Source organism: Balaenoptera acutorostrata, chromosome 8, assembly GCF_949987535.1.
Source record: "Balaenoptera acutorostrata chromosome 8, mBalAcu1.1, whole genome shotgun sequence".
NCBI classification, from domain to species: Eukaryota; Metazoa; Chordata; class Mammalia; order Artiodactyla; family Balaenopteridae; genus Balaenoptera; species Balaenoptera acutorostrata.
Genome location: NC_080071.1, coordinates 90,665,841 through 90,683,743, shown reverse-complemented (window position 1 = coordinate 90,683,743; position 17,903 = coordinate 90,665,841). Strand labels below are relative to the sequence as shown.

Here is a 17,903-nt window from a genome sequence, read left to right as displayed (position 1 = left end):
CTCCTCCCTGGCTGCACTCCAGCACCCTGACCTTCCTCTTTGTGCCTCAAACACCCTGTGCTCCCTCCCACCACAGGGCCTTTGCACATGCTGTTCCCTCTCAAGAACTGTCTTTACCCCCACACCCTCAGTCCCCAGTGTAGTTAACCCCTATTCATCGCTGGGGTCTCAGTCCTAGCCCTTCTTCCTCAGGAAAGCCTTTTGGGACCTCCAAAGTAAGTCTGGTTGCTACACATACACTTGATGCTGAGTACCATGTCTTCCTGGTGCTTTATCACAGTTTTAATGTTACATTTACTGGTGAGATCATTTTGTTTGTATTTGACTTCCCAAATCTACTGAAGGGCCATGAGTCCAGCGACTATGTGACTGTCTTTTCTGCTCACGTTTGTAACCTTTTCTGGCACATAGCAAGTCCTCAGCACATAATATTGAATGAATTAATTAATCAAACCTAGATCCTATGCAGATTGACCCCTATAGGCTAAATAAGTGCCTCAAGACGTCACAGGATGGCATAGGTAGAAATTGCTCCTCTCTTGTTCTAATCACAAAATCTTTAAGGACATAGGAGTTCCTGAAGTGGCCATGAAGCTCCTTGAGGATAAGATTCTTGACTGGCTCTATTTTTTGCATTCCTGAGTGCTAGCATATATAAATGAAAAAAAAATGCCATATTTAAATAGAAATTTAGAATCTACGTTTAAAAGAAACAAGTAAACATTCTACAGTTGAAAAATATGGTATCCAAAAATAAGAAGTCTTCTAACTGGTTTAACAACAGCATAGACATAGCAAAAGGCAGGTTGACCTCAAAAACAAGTCAATAGGAAATCCAAACTGCAGTACAGAAAAAACAAATACTATGAAAAACAGAACAGAGAAGAGAGGTTTGAGACATGGTCAAAAGTTGTAACATATGTGTAATTAGAATTTGCCCCAAAAGAGGAGAATGGAACAGTAGCAATACATGAAAAAGTAATGTTTGTGAATTTTCCAAATCAGATGAAATACACACAGCCACAAATTCAAGAACCTTACTGAGGTCCAAGAAGGATGATTACAAAGAAAACCACATCTAGACACATCACAATCAAAATACTGAAAGTCAAAGATAAAAGGCAAACTCTTACTAGATTTTTTTAAAAGGCACATTTCCTTCAGGATAACAAAAAATAAGAAAGACTACTAAGTCTCTCAACAGAAACCATGGAAGCCAGAAGGAAGTGCGAATAGCATCTTTAGAGACTGGAAAGAAATAACTGCCAACCTAGAATTCTATACCCAGTGAAAATATCCTTCAAAAAATGAAAATAAAATAGAGACAAACAAAATCTGATTTGACTTAGCAGCAGCAGACCCATAATACGGAAATACTAAAAGGATATTCTTCAGGCTGAAGGAAAATAATCCCAGATGAGAGAACAGAAGTGTAAGAAGGAATAATCAGTTCTTCAAAATGTAAAATTTGGGCAAGTATAAAAAGGTAACTATTCTTAAAATATTCTGGTTTTTAAAGCAAGAATAAGGGTCTGTACCATACATACAAAGAAAATACATAACAGCAGCAACAGAAAAGTTGGGTAGGAGTAAACGGACTTGTGAGATTGCTGCATTGTTCAGGAGGCCAAAAAGAGCTAATTTAAGGTAAATTGTAATAAATCAATGATGTATTTTATAATTTTTTAAGTCATACTAAAATGTATAGCAAAAAAGTAATAGTGAAGATAAGCAGAAAAATTTTAAATAATCAAAAAGAATACAGGAAAGGGAAAATAGGAATAAAAAGCAAAGAAAATTAATAAATAATAAAAAGAAAGCAAATATGAATTTGATAGAATTAAATCCAATTAATTTAATACATAATTACCTAAAATGTAAGTGGACTAAATGTTCTATTTTAAAAGACAATGATTGCCAGACTGGAAAAAAACAAAACTAAATGCTATTTATAAGAAACACACTTTAGGGCTTCCCTGGTGGCGCAGTGGTTGAGAATCTGCCTGCCAATGCAGGGGACACGGGTTCGAGCCCTGATCTGGGAAGATCCCACATGCCATGGAGCAACTGGGCCCGTGAGCCACAACTACTGAGCCTGCGCATCTGGAGCCTGTGCTCTGCAACAAGAGAGGCTGCGATAGTGAGAGGCCCGCGCACCGCGATGAAGAGTGGCCCCCGCTCGCCGCAACTAAAGAAAGCCCTCACACAGAAACGAAGACCCAACACAGGCAAAAATAAATAAATAAATAAATAAATTTATTTTTTTAAAAAAAGAAACACACTTTAAACATAACAAATAGATATGTTGAAAATAAACTATAAACTATAGATGGTAAACTGTAAACCATCGAAGGACTAGCCAAAAGATAGCTAGTGTAACTCAGTATCAGACAAAACAGGCTTTAGTTAATAACCACCCTGCACCATCCAAACACCACAGAAAAAATGTGGCCCCACTCCAGTGCACACCAGCAAAGGCTGCATGGGGAGCCTAGACTTCTTCCCTCATGAAGACATAGGAGACAACCCAACACCCTCACTGGAGTGGTGTCAGAGAAGATCAAATAAGGAACAAAGACTTTCATTCCTGCCCATTGGTTGTGAAGCCTTCCCATCCACTATGTCAGTGGAGGCCACATGGGGAATCTATCTGGACTCCACCCCCAACCAGTGATAACAAGGCACCCCTCCCTCCCTGCTGGGATGGATCAGAGGAGACCTAGCGGAGAGTCAGGACTTCACCAGTCCCCAATGGTAACAAGGCCACCTTCACCTCAGTGTGAGTGGAGACCACATGGAGAGCCAGAACTCCCACCCCCACCCAGAAATATAAGGAGCCCCTCCCACAATGGATTGGGGAACCTAGACTTCTACCTTCCTGACAGTAACAGCACAACACACACACACATTATTCCCCTTCCAGAGCAGTGTCAGAGAGAGTTAAAACAAGAGGTTTAAATTAAATTCAGAGTCTCATAACATAATATAAAAATGTTTAGGTTTTATTGAAAGTCACTCATCATACAAGAACCTGGAAGATCTCAGACTGAAGGAAAACAGACAATAGATGCCAAGTCTGAAGTGTCAGAGATGTTAGAATTACCTGACAAACATGTTAAGGCAGCCATGATTAAAATGCTTCAATGAGTAATTATAAAGCTGCTAGATACAAATGAAAAAAAAAACCCGAAAGCCTCAGCAAAAAAGTAGAAGATATAAAGAAGAACCAAATGGAAATTTTAGAACTTAAAAGTACAGTATGCAAAATGCTGGATGAGCTCAGCAGCAGGATAGAGGAAACAGAGGAAAGAATCAGTGAATTGGAAGATAGAACAATAGAAATTACCCAATCTGAACAGCAGAGAAAAGCAACTGGAAAAAAAAAAAGCTAAACAGTGAATTAGGAACTATGGGACTATTAAAAAAAATCTTATATTCATGGCATCAGAATCTCAGAAGGAGAAGAGAAAGAAGATGAGGCTGAAAAAGCACTTCAAGAAAGAATGGTTGAAATCTTCCCAAATTTGACAGGAGATATAAACCTGCAGATAATTAATTAATAATTAATTATAATAAAATAATTAATTACATGGGACTGAGTGAACTGATGAGGATGAGTATAATTTTTGTGACTTTCTGTCTGAATTAAAAAAAAAAATCCCACAAGGACTCAGAGGCAAAGAATATACAAATCAATTTTCACTGCAAAGTAAAGGAGCTGTTACAGTGGAGGATTACTGGACTGAATGTCAATATTATGACATAGTATGAGTGTGTTTCATGTTTGGTAATTGCAATCATTGTTGCTTTTGTTGTGGTCATCCATGTACAATGCTTGGTGTCAGTCTATTTATCTCTTGTAAAAATAAAATACAGTGTGTGTGTGTGGAAAAAAAAAAAAAAAAAAAAAAGAAAGAATGGTTGAAATCTTCCCAAATTTGACAGGAGATATAAACCTGCAGATTTAAGAAGCTAAATGAATTCCCAACAGGATAAATCCAAAGACATCTGATCTGAGACACATCGTAACTAATCTTCTAACTACAGAAGACAAAGAAAAAATCTGGAAAGCAGCCAGAGAAAAAAATGACCCTTTACCTATAGGAGAAAAACACCTTAAATGACTGTGCGTTGCACACCAGAAACTGAGATGGAAAGAAAGGGCACAGTACTTTTTCAAGTGCTGAAATAAAATAACTGCCAACCAGAATCTATACCCAGCAAAAATATTCTTCAACTGTGAAAAAGAAATCAAGATATTTTCAGATGAAGGAGAACTAAGAGAATTTTTCACTAGCAGATTCACCCTGAGAGAATTTCTAAAGGAACTTCTTTAAATGGAAAGAAAATGGTTCAAAAAAAAAAAACCCTGGAGCATCAGAAAGGAAGAAATAACTTGGTAACCAAAAATATAGGTAATCTGGGTATCAGTGAAATCACAAAACACTCCATGTCATGGACCTCCTGGGTACTTCAGAAATACTAGAGGTGGCAGGTGCTCAGTGATATAACCAAGGATCGTCTACCTCGGGAGTCTCAAACTCAAATGCCTTCAGTGTCAGTCAAGTTCCATAAATGAGAGAAGCAGGCAGAGGACTGTGATGAACTAAACAGCATACATGACTCAGCTCTGACCAGTGATTGCCAGGCGGGAAGGCAGGCCCTGTCCTGCCAGATCTTCCAACTTGTCAAGAAAAGCCAGAAATCCTAACACAACATTGTAAATCAACTATACTCCAATAAAAATTTATATATATATATATATATATATATATATATATATGTAAATAGAATAGGCTTTTCTTCCCTTTCTAAATTATGTTATTTGATTGAAGCAAAAATTATGACACTGTTTGACTTGGTTCTCAGTGATGCAGAGGAAATATTTAAGACAATATTACAAATGACAGGGGATGGGTAAAGGCATGTAAAGGGAATTAAGATTTTTCTACTTCACTCAAAATGTGACATGAGTAGACTTTGATTCACTGTGCATAGATAATGTAACACCCAGAGGAACCACTAGAAAAGTATACAAAGAGATACACTCAACACTATCAAATGAAATTCTAAAAACTGGTCAAGTCACCTACAGGATGACAGGAAAAAGCAAATAAAGGAATAAAAAATATAACAAAAAAATAAATAAAATGGTAGACAAGTCCTAATATATCAATAATTACATTAAATGTAAATAGTCTAAATACACCAATTAAAAGAGAGTAGCAAAGTAGATTTAAAAACATGACCCAACTATATGCTGTCTTCAGGAACCTCATTTGATATATAATGATATAAGCAGGTTGTAAGTAAAAGGATGGAAAAAATATATCATGCAAACAATCAAAAGAAAGCAGGAATGGCTATTCTAGTATCACATAAAGTAGATTTCAGAGCCAAGAAAATTATCAAAGTCAGGGAAGAACTTATATATGATAAAAGAGCCAATCCATCGAAGACAAATTGATCCTAAATGTGCATACACCAAACAACAGAACTATAAAATATAGGAAGCAAAAACCAATAGACCTGAAAGGAAAAACAGACAAATCCACAATTATAGTTGGATTCATTCTCAAGAACTGATAGAATACTAGACAGAAAATCATCAGCAAGGATACTGAAGAACTCAGCAACACCATCGACAAACAGAGTCTAATTGAAATTTATAGAACACTCCACCCAAAAAACAGAATACATATTCTTTGCAAGTGCCCACAGAATGCATTCCAAGACAGACCTTATCTTGTGCCATTAAACAAATCTCGACATATGGAAAAGAAATGAAATCATGGAGAGTGCATTCCCCTACCACAATGGAATCAAACTAGAAATCAATAACAGAAAAATAATAAGAAAATCTCCAAACACATGGAACCTAAACAGCACACTTCTAATTCATAGGACAAAGAAGAAACAAGAGAACTCAAAACATATAATGAAAATTCAAGATATCAAAAATATCTGGGACACAAATAAAGTAGTCCTGAGAGGGAAATTTATAGCACTAAACACATACACTAGAAAAAGAGGAAAAAGTTCAAATCTGTCATCTAAGCTCCCACCTTCAGAACTTCAGAACCTAGAAAAAGAAGAGCAAAAGAAAAAATAAAACCCACAAAGTGAGCAGAAAGAAGAAAAAGATAAGAGCAGAAATCAGTGAAATAGAAAACAGAAAAACAATAGGGAAGTCAGTGAAACAGAGCTGCCTGCCTCTTTGAAAATTATCAACAAAATTGACAAACCTCTAGTAAGACTGACAAAGAAAAAAAGAAGTCACATATTACCAACATTAGGAATGAAACAAGAGGTATCACTACTGACTGCAGATATCAAAAGAATAATAAACGGATACTACAAACAACTCTACACACAAAATTTGACAACTTACACGAAATGAACACACTATTCCTGAAAATACAAACTATTACAACTCATTTAATATGAAATAGATAAATTGACTAGCCCTACATCTATTAAGGAAGTTGAATTGTAATAGAAACAATTCCCCAGGTAGAATCTCCAGGGCCAGATGGTTTCACTGGAGAATTCTACCAAATATTCAAAGGTAGATTAACACCAATTCTACCCAGTCATTTCCAAAATAGAAGAAACACTTCCCAACCCATTTTATAACAAGCTAGTGTTACCCTTAAGTGAAAACCAGACAAAGGCAGTACAAAAAAAAAAGAAAAATATAGGCCAATATCCCTCATGAATATAGATACAAAAATTCTTAAAATATTTTCAAATAGAATGCAAAAATAAAGAGAATTATAAACCATGACCAAGTGGGGTTTATTCCAGGAATGCAAGCCTAGTTCAATATTTGAAAATCAACAATGGAATAAACTATGTTAACAGACTAAAGGAGAAAAAAATCACATGATCATATCAATTGATGCAGAAAAAGCATTTGACACAATTTAACGCTCACCCATGATAAATCTCCCAGAAAAATTAGAGAACTTCCATGACTTGATAAAAAGAATCTACACAAACACCTACAGCTAACCTACTTAACAGTGAAAGACTAAATGCTTTTCTCCTAGGACTGGGAATAAGGCAAGTGTGTCCACTCACTGCACTTTTATTGAACATAGTGCTAGACGTTTTAGCCAGTGCAGTAGGACAAGCAAAGGAAATAAAAAAATAAAATAAACAGTCCCTATTTGCAGATGACATGATTGTCTATTTAGAAAATCTCAAGGAATCTACAAAGAAATTCCTAGAAATAAAAAGTGCATTCAGCAAGGTTGTAGGGTACAAGGGGAACATATAAAAATCAATCATATTTCTGTTTACTAGCAATGAACAGATGGACACCAAGATTAAAAATATAATGTCTCTTAAAATCACTCAAAAATGAAATACTTTGGTGTAAAGCTAACAAAACGTGTGTAGGACTTGTATGCTAAAACTACACCATGCTGATGAAAGAAATCAAAGAAGATCTAAATAGGTAAACATACTATGCACATGGATTGGAAAACAAAAGGTAAAGATGTCAATTCTTTCCACATCAATATACAAGATTAATCCAATTCTTATCAAAATCCCAGAAAGATAGTTTATAAACATAGACAAGATTATCCTAAAATTTATGTGGAAAGACAATGAATCTAGAATTGCTAAAATGATTTTTTAAAAGAGGAATGAAGTAAAAAGAATCCATCTACCTAATTTCAAGGTTTTATTATACAGCTACAGTAATCAAGACTGTTTGCTATTGGTAGAGGGTTAAACTGTAGATCAATGAAACAAAACAGACAACTGAGACATAGGCTCACACAAATAGGCCTGACTGATTTTTGACAAAGATGCAAATGCAGTTCAAGGGAGGAAGGATAACCTTTTCAATAAATGGTGCTGGAGCAACTGGACATCCACAGACAAAAAAAAAAAAAAAAAAAAGAACCTTGAGATAAGTCTCACATATTGTACAAAAAATAACTCAAAACAGATCATGGACTTAGATGTAAAATGTAAAGCTGTAAGTTTTAGAAAAAATATATAGGAAAAAATCTTCGGGATGTAAGACTAGCAAAGAGTTCTTAAAATTAACACTGCAAGCGCAAATCCATTAGAGGAAAATTTGAACTTCATCAGAATTAAAACTGTTCGCTCTGTGAAAGACCCTGTTAAGAGGGTGAAAAGACAAGCTACAGACTGGGACAAAACATTTGTAAAGCACATATCTGACGAAGAGCTAGTATGTAGAACATACAAGGAACTCTCAAAACTCAACAGTAAGAAAACAAAACAATCCGATTATAAAATGGACAAGAGACATGGAGACATTTCACCCAAGTGGATGTACAGAGGGAAAAAGCACAGAAAAAGTGTCCAACATTGTTAGCCATTAGAGAAATGCAAATTAAAACTACAGAGAAATCACTTCATACCCATGAGGATGGCTAAAATAAAAGCAATGGAAACACCAACTGCCTAAGATAATGGGGGACAAACTAGATCACTTTTACATGATTGGTAGGAGTGTAAAATGGTATGACCACTCTGCACAAAATTTGGCATTTCTTAAGAAAAACAAACATACAACTACCATAGAACCCAGCAATTACACTCATGAGCATTTATCCCAGAGAAATGAAAACTTACACACACACACACAGACATTTGTTGCACCTTAATCAATTCATGATAGCCCAAAACTAGAAACAGCAATAAAAAAAAAACAAAAAAACAAACTGTTCATGCATACAATGACCTGGACAAATTTCCTGAGAATTATGATGAATAAAAAGCAAGAAAGTAACATACTCTATGATTCTGCTGATAGAACATTCCTGAAAGGACAAAACTGTAGAAACAGAACAGATTAGAGGCTTCTAGTAAAGCTGGATTGGCTGTGGGAGGGAAGCGAGGGTTACTCTGAAAGAGCAACTGGAAGAACCCTTGGGGTGATCGAAACATCCTGGATCTCAGCTGTATCAGTATCAACTCAAGATCCTGGTTGTGACTTTATGAGAAAGTTCTGCCAGATGTTACCCTTAGGAGAAACCTGCTAAAGGTTACATCTCTCCATAGCAATTCTTACAGCTGCATGTGAATCCACCATTATCTCAAAATAAGAACTTTAAATTTCAAAATACTGAAAAATATGAAGTATAGCTACGTGCAACCACATATGTGAATCTTGGAATTGTAATACTGATTGGAGGAAGCCAGACCTAAAAGAGTTTATGGGGTGCGGAGTCAAGATGGCAGACTAGGAGGACACGGAATTCACGTCTCCTCACAACTAGGGCACCTACCAGGCACCGGTGGGGGACCACGGACACCTAAGGGGACGGGAGGAATCCCCAGCGACCGGGTAGGACGTGGGTGGGGGGGGAGTGAAGGGAGAGGAGAAGTGGAGGCAGGATGGGACTGGCATCCCTGAGGGACGGCTGGGGGAGGGGAAGGGATCCCACACCCAAAGGGGGAAACTGGGGGACCATTGGGAGGACATAGGATCAAAAGGGAGCATGGCCAGGTTTCCCATGCCCACTTGGGACCCCGGGGGCCTGCTGAGATCCCGGGCCTGATCCTCTGCCCACCGAGGCCCCCTCCAGCTGCGTGGGTCCTGAGGGAGAGGGTGGGGGGAAGGGGGAGCAAAAGTAAAGGCCGGACCTCCGGGACCGGCACCCCTGGGGGCAGCTGGGGGAGGGTAGGAGTTCCTACACCCAGCAAGACCCACCCACGGTTAGGGGTCCAGCAGCGATGGAGGAGACCCTGGGGGAGACAGTCGGGGAGGGGCATGAAGGAACGGAAGGGAATGGGGCCAGTGCTTTCCCTGTCCACTCAGGTAGTGGGGAGCCTGTTGGGCTCCTGGGCCTAATCCTCTGCCCTTGGAGCCTCCCTCCTGCCACACAGAGCCCAAGCCCCGCCCCCTACACCCCCACCCAGGGCCCCACCTCTACACTCGGAGACCCCCTCTGAGAACCCCTCCAACACACTGGGCCTAAACCCCACCCACACACCTTCACTCAGGGCCCTACCTCCAAACTCTGGAACTCCACATTCCAGAGACCCTCCTTCTGATGTGCTGCTTCTCCCCTTCTGCACAGGTCCTAAGCAGAGGCCCTGCCCCATGCTTGAACATCACCCCCCACCTGCCTAGGCTCCGCCCCACCCAAAACCCCACGCCTGCCTAAGTTCCACCCCCCACCTAAACTCCGCCCCCATAGCCAAGGCTTTTGGTTTTTTCCTCTTTTTGATTGGAGTTCTGTTTAACCTTGTTGATTCATTGTTGTTGATTCTTTTATATTTTTATTTTTCCTAATAAATCTTTTACTTTTCAAATTTTATTTCATTCTTTATACTTTGTTATTGTTCTCTCCTTTTGGCTTGTTTCCCACCCAATCTTTTTTTTTTTCTTTTTTCTGTTGTGGTTTTATTTTATCTTGTTGCAGTTGTTTCAACTATAGTTTTATTTTTCCTAATATATTTTTTATCTTTCTAATTTCATTTTGTTTTTTATTCTTTGATATTGTACTGCTCCTTTTTTTCTTTTCTCTCTTCCTTTCTTTTCTTTTTTTTTTTTAACCATGCCACAAACCTGTGGGCTCAAGGTCGGGCTCGAGCTCCTGTGATGGGAGCTCCAAGTCCAAATCGCTGGACTAACAGAGAACTTCAGACCCCAGGGAATATCAATCAGAGTGAGGCCTCCCAGAGGTCCTCATCTCAGCACCAAGACCCAGCTCTGTCCAACTGCCTGCAAACTCCAGTGATGGACGTCTCAGGCCAAACAACCAGTAAGACAGGAATACAGCACCACCCATCAAAAAAAAATGAACCAACAAAAAAATATGTTACAGACAAAGGAGCAAGGTAAAAACCTACAAGACGAAATAAATGAAGATGAAATAGGCAACCTGCCTGAAAAAGAATTCAGAGTAATGATAGTAAAGATGATCCAAAATGTCGGAAACAGAATTGAGAAAATACAAGAAACATGCAACAAGGATCTAGAAGAACTAAAGAGAAAACAAAGAGTGATGAACAACACAATTACTGAAATTAAAAATATTCTAGAAGGAATCAATAACAGAATAACTGAGGAAGAAGACAGATAAGTGGGCTGGAAGATAAAATGGTGGAAATAACTGCCAGGGCGCAGAATAAAGAAAAAAGAATGAAAGAATTGAGGACAATCTCAGAGACCTCTGGGACAACATTAAACGCACCAACATTTGGATTATAGGGGTCCCAGAAGAAGAAGAGAAAAAAAAAAGGGTCTGAGAAAATATTTGCAGAGACTATAGTTGAAAACTTTGCTAACATGGAAAAGGAAATAGTCAATCAAGTCCAGGAAGCACAGAGAGTACCATACCAGATAAACCCAAAGAGAAACATGCTGAGACACCTATTAATCAAACTATCAAAAATTAAATACAAAGAAAAAATATTAAAAGAGGCAAGGGAAAAGCAACAAATAATATATAAGGGAATCCTCATAAGGTTAACAGCTGATCTTTCAGCAGAAACTCTACAAGCCAGAAGGGAGTGGCAGGACATATTTAAAGTGATGAAAGGGAAAAACCTACAAACAATATTACTCTACCCAGCAAGGATCTCATTCAGATTTGATGGAGAAATTAAAACCTTTACAGACAAGCAAAAGTTAAGGGAATTCAGCATCACCAAACCAGCTCTAAGAGAAGGAAAAGACCTACAGTAACAAACCCAAAACAATTAAGAAAATGGTAATAGGAACATACATATTGATAATTACCTTAAATGTAAATGGATTAAAAGCTCCAACCAAAATACATAGACTGGCTGAATGGATACAAAAACAAGGCCTGTGCATATGCTGTCTACAAGAGACCCACTTCAGACCTAGGAACACATACAGACTGAAAGTGAGGGGATGGAAAAAGATACTCCATGCAAATGGAAATCAAAAGAAAGCTGGAGTAGCAATTCTCATATCAGACAAAAATGACTTTAAAAAAAGACTATTACAAGAGACAAAGAAGGACACTACATGATGATCAAGGGATCAATCCAAGAAGAAGATATAACAATTGTAAGTATTTATGCATCCAGCATAGGAGCACCTCCATACATAAGGCAAATGCTAACACCCATAAAAGGGAAATCGACAATAACACAATAAGAGTAGGGGACTTTAACACCCCACTTTCACGAATGGACAGATCACCAAAAATGAAAATAAATAAGGAAACACAAGCTTTAAATGACACATTAAACAAGAAGGACTTAATTGATATTTATAGGACACTCCATCCAAAAACAGCAGAATACACTTTCTTCTCAGGTGCTCACAGAACATTCTCCAGGCCAGACCATAGCTTGGGTCACAAATCAAGCCTTGGTAAATTTAAGAAAATTGAAAGCATATCAAGTATCTTTTCCGATCACAGCGCTATGAGACTAGATATTGATTACAGGAAAAAAACTGTAAAAAATACAAACACAGGGAGGCTAAACAATACACTACTAAATAACCAAGAGATCACTGAAGAAATCAAAGAAGGAACAAAAAATACCTAGAAACAAATGACAATGAAAACATGACGACCCAAAACCTATGGGATGCAGCAAAAGCAGTTCTGAGAGGGAAGTTTATAGCAATACAAACCTACCTCAAGAAACAAGAAACATCTCAAATAAACAACCTAAGCTTACACCTAAAGCAATTAGAGAAAGAAGAACTAAAAAACAACCCAAGGGGCTTCCCTGGTGGCGCAGTGGTTGAGAATCTGCCTGCCAATGCAGGAGATATGGGTTCTGGCCCTGGTCTGGGAAGATCCCACATGCCGCGGAGCAACTAAGCCCATGAGCCACAACTACTGAGCCTGCGCGTCTGGAGCTTGTGCTCCGCAACAAGAGGCCGCGACAGTGAGAGGCCCACGCACCGCGATGAAGAGTGGCCCCTGGTCACCGCAACTAGAGAAAGCCCTCACACAGAAACGAAGACCCAACACAGCCAAAAATAAATAAATAAGTAAATAAATTAATTTTTTAAAAAAACAACCCAAGTTAGCAGAAGGAAAGAAATCATAAAGATCAGATCAGAAATAAATGAAAAAGAAATGAAGGAAATAATAGCAAAGATCAATAAAACTAAAAGCTGGTTCTTTGAGAAGATAAACAAAATTGATAAACCATTAGCCAGAATCATCAAGGAAAAAAGGGAGAAGACTCAAATCAATAGAATTAGAAATGAAAAAGGAGACGTAGCAACTGACACTTCAGAGATACAAAGGATCATGAGAGGTTATTACAAGCAACTATATGCCAATAAAATGGACAACGTGGAAGAAATGGACAAATTCTTAGAAAAACACAACTTCCGAGACTGAACCAGGAAGAAATAGAAAATATAAAAAGACCAATCACAAGCACTGAAATTGAAACTGTGATTAAAAATCTTCCAACAAACAAAAGTCCAGGACCAGATGGATTCATAGGCAAATTCTACCCAACATTTAGAGAAGAGCTAACACCTATTCTTCTCAAACTCTTTCAAAATATAGCAGAGGGAGGAACACTCCCAAACTCATTCTATGAGGCCACCATTACCCTGATATCAAAACCAGACAAAGATGTCACAAAGAAAGAAAACTACAGGCCAATATCTCTGATGCAAAAACATAGATGGAAAAATCCTCAACAAAATACTAGCAAACAGAATCCAACAGCACATTAAAAGGATCATACACCATGATCCAGTGGGGTTTATCCCAGAAATGCAAGGATTTTTCAATATATTCAAATCAATCAATGTGATACACCATATTAACAAATTGAAGGAGAAAAACCATATGATCATGTCAATAGATGCACAAAAAGCTTTTGACAAAATTCAACACCCATTTATGATAAGAACTCTCCAGAAAGTAGGCATAGAGGGACCCTGCCTCAACATAATAAAGTCCATATATGACAAACCCACAGCCAACATCATTCTCAATGGTGAAAAACTGAAACCATTTCCTCTAAGATCAAGAACAAGACACAGTTGCCCACTCTCACCACTGTTACTCAAAATAGTTTTGGAAGTCCTAGCCATGGCGATCAGAGAAGAAAAAGAAATAAAAGGAATCCAAATTGGAAAAGAAGAAATAAAACTGTCACTGTTTGCAGATGACAAGAAACTATATATAGAGAATTCTAAAGATGCTACCAGAAAACTACTAGACCTAATCAATGAATTTGGTAGAGTAGCAGGATACAAAATTAATGCACAGAAATCTCTTTCATTCCTATACACTAATGACAAAAAATCTGAAAGAGAAATTAAGGAAATACTCCCATTTACCATTGCAACAAAAAGAATAAAATACCTAGGAATAAACCTACCTAAGGAGACAAAAGACCTGTATGCAGACAACTATAAGACACTGATGAAACAAATTAAAGTTGATACAGACAGTTGGAGGATATACCATATTCTTGGATTGGAAGAATCAACATTGTGAAAATGACTATACTACCCAAAGGAATCTACAGATTCAATGCAATCCCTATCAAAATACCAATGGCATTTTTCCATTGGTATGAACCAAAAATTTCACAATTTGTATAGAGACATTTCTCCAAAGAAGATATACAGATAGCCAACAAACACGTGAAAGGATGCTCAACATCACTAATCATTAGAGAAATGAAAATCAAAAGTACAACGAGGTATCACCTCACACCGGTCAGAATGGCCATCATCAAAAAGTCTACAAACAATAAATGCTGGAGAGGGTGTGGAGGAAAGGGAACCCTCTTGCACTGTTGGTGGGAATGTAAATTGATGTAGCCACTATGGAGAACAGTATGGAGGCTCCTTAAAAAACTAAAAATAGAGCTACCATATGACCCAGCAATCCCACTACTGGGCATATACCCTGAGAAAACCATAATTCAAAAGGAGTCATGTACCACAATGTTCATTGCAGCTCTGTTTACAATAGCCAGGATATGGAAGCAACCTAAGTGTCCATCGACAGATGAATGGATAAAGAAGATGTGGCACATATTTACAATGGAATATTACTCAGCCATAAAAAGAAATGAAACTGAGTTATTTGTAGTGAGGTGGATGGACCTAGAGTCTGTCATACAGAGTGAAGTAAGTCAGAAAAACAAATACTGTATGCTAACACATATATATGGAATCTAAAAAAAAAAATGGTTCTGATGAACCTAGGGGCAGGACAGGAATAAAGACACAGACGTAGAGAATGGACTTGAGGACACAGGGAGCGAGAAGGGTAAGCTGGGATGAAGTGAGAGAGTAGCATTGACATATATACACTACCAAATGTGTAATAGATAGCTAGTGGGAAGCAGCTGCATAGCACAGGGAGATCAGCTCTGTGCTTTGCAACCACCTAGAGGGGTGGGATAAGGAGGGTGAGAGGGAGATGCAAGAGGGAGGGGATATAGGGATATACATATGCATATAGCTGATTCACTTTGTTATACAGCAGAAACTAACACAACACTGTAAAGCAATTATACTCCAATAAAGATGTTAAATTTGAAAAAAAAAGTTTATATTGTAAGATTCCATGTTCAAGAACAGGTGATGCAAATCCCCAGAGAAGTCAGAGTGGTGGTTACCTACAGACCGGAAAGCAGTGTGAGAGAGAATTCAGGAATGGTGAAAATATGTTCTGTATTTTCAACTGGGTGGTAGTTATATGGTTATATGTAAAAATTAAATGTAAAATGTTAATCAACCTGATGTGCGTATACTTTATGTACATTATGCTGCAATAAAAACAATAAATGAAAGCATGAATGAAATGAATGAATGAATGGGGAAAAGGACATGCAAGAGTGAAAGATGATGGAGCATTAAGAAAGAACCTGGAGGGAGTCCTTTGTGATGGGGAGCAAAAGTCACCTGAGGAGGCCTGAGATAGAAGATGAGACAACAAAGGAAGAAAGGGGCCAGGCTGCGGAATTTTAACTTTATCCTGTGGGCAATGGGGAAGTACTGGTGGATATTTTAGACAGAATAGTGCAGCGATCAGCACTGCTTTAACGGACCACATTGTGAGCACTGCCCTCCAGCCGGCACAAGGATCTGAGTGCAAAGCCCTTTGGGAACCAAAGTTGGATGGTTGCCTCACTCTTTGGGCTCCAGGTTTGGGACCTGATGCTAACAGAGGGGTGATCAGATACCAAAGAAAAGCACAGCTTGATTGCCTGTGCACTCGGCACTCTCATCCTTTGTAGTAAGCGTCCCAGGGCCCAGAAGAAGAACCAGAGTGCTCGGGGCCTGCTGGGACAGTCCATGCAGGTTTCAGGGTGGCCACCTCAATGCCAGTCCCTATGTTCATGAAGTAAGTGTTGCAGCCCCGTGTACCACGATTGACTTCCCACCTCCCATTCCCCTACGCCACCAACCAAAATCAGCTTCCTTAGCTAATTTCTGGAGCTCATTTTTCTTGTTTGCACGAAGCTTGTTTTTACTAAATGGGTTTTTTTTTTCCATTTTCTTACAGAAAAATAAAAAGGAGAAAGGCAAAAAATGGAAAGTGGGGAAGAAGGATAAAGACCCAACGGCTGACAGGTGAGGGGTGCACACTGGGGTGGGGGGCACCCCAGAAAAGAGCATAGGACGTGGCCTGAGTCCTTGGCCTGGTCTGGGAAAGGCAACCCCCCCACTACTCTGTACACCACACCCCTTCATCCTGGAAGAGTATGGTGGGGGAAAGCACAGAGACCTCTCTGCAGTCCTGCATGCAGGCCAGCATCCTCGACTGGGGAGACGCAGTGGAGAGGGGGGGCCTGGAAGGCAGACTCAGGCCCCATCGCTTCTAAGGCCGTGTGACTTTTTTTAAGTTTTAAAATTCGTGGGGTTCTCAAGAAATTTTTTTGAGAAATAGCATCCTGCTACAGCTTTTGAGGGAACGCTGAGGCTTGCAGTCCTTGAGGGCAGAGACAGTTCAGATTACATGCCCGCCCCTGGGCCTGGCCCGTTGAGGCCCTTCCTAAATGCTCCTTGAAGGAAAGGATGAGGATTTGTCTCATTGTAAAAGGATACTTCCATTTCCTTGAGCGTCATCGGCTGAACTTTGATATTAACGAATAATTATAAATGCTCATTTTTAAGCTGAAATGGGCTTCAGTGCTTTACTATTGGAAATAAATAGGGCCTAGGTTTTCAAACATTTTCAAGGATTTAATTAAAATCCCTAGGAAGTGAATGTCAGAAATCATTTTTTTTAAAGATTTATTGATTGATTGATTGATTGCTATGTTGGGTCTTCGTTTCTGTGCGAGGGCTTTCTCTAGTTGCGGCGAGCGGGGACCACTCTTCATCGCGGTGCGTGGGCCTCTCACTATCGCGGCCTCTCTTGTTGCGGAGCACAGGCTCCAGACACGCAGGCTCAGTAGTTGTGGCTCACGGGCCTAGTCGCTCCGTGGCATGTGGGATCTTCCAGACCAGGGTTCGAACCCATGTCCTCTGCATTAGCAGGCAGATTCTCAACCACTGCGCCACCAGGGAAGCCCTCAGAAATCATTTTGAACCTATACCTTTTTTCCCATGGGTTTGTTAATGGGTAACAGGTGTTGCTCCCTGTTTGGTGTGTTCCCTTGTTCCCCTTTGGGTGCGCTGATACAGTCCCAAACTCTGCTTGAAAGAAGACCCACGAGAGAGGAAGCCGGCTTGGAACCATCCACAGGAGAAGTGGGGATCAGAGCACCCCAGAGCTGTGCACACGCCCAGGGCCCTGGCAGGCAGCCTCTGGAGAGACACCCAGCCTTGCTGTGGGCTTTGGCTCTGGGGAGAAAAGGCTCCCACAGGATATCGCTAGAGGGAGGAGCTGCAGGCTTCCTCACATGACGTTCCACTGTTTAGGGAGAAGTTCAAGGTCAAGAGCTTTGGCTGACCGCTACCTGGTCAGCATTCTGAGACTCAGGCG

General features: G+C 39.4%; 1 protein-coding gene across 1 annotated transcript in view; it reads left to right on the top strand.

The window, feature by feature from the left end:
• IQCA1 (IQ motif containing with AAA domain 1) overlaps positions 1-17,903 on the top strand; it is a 171,894-nt gene that overhangs the window by 100,262 nt on the left and 53,729 nt on the right. Inside the window, exon 12 of the mRNA XM_007184769.2 lies at positions 16,479-16,546. Within this exon, the coding sequence (XP_007184831.2) occupies positions 16,479-16,546 (68 nt within the window). The remainder of the gene's footprint in view (positions 1-16,478; positions 16,547-17,903) is intronic.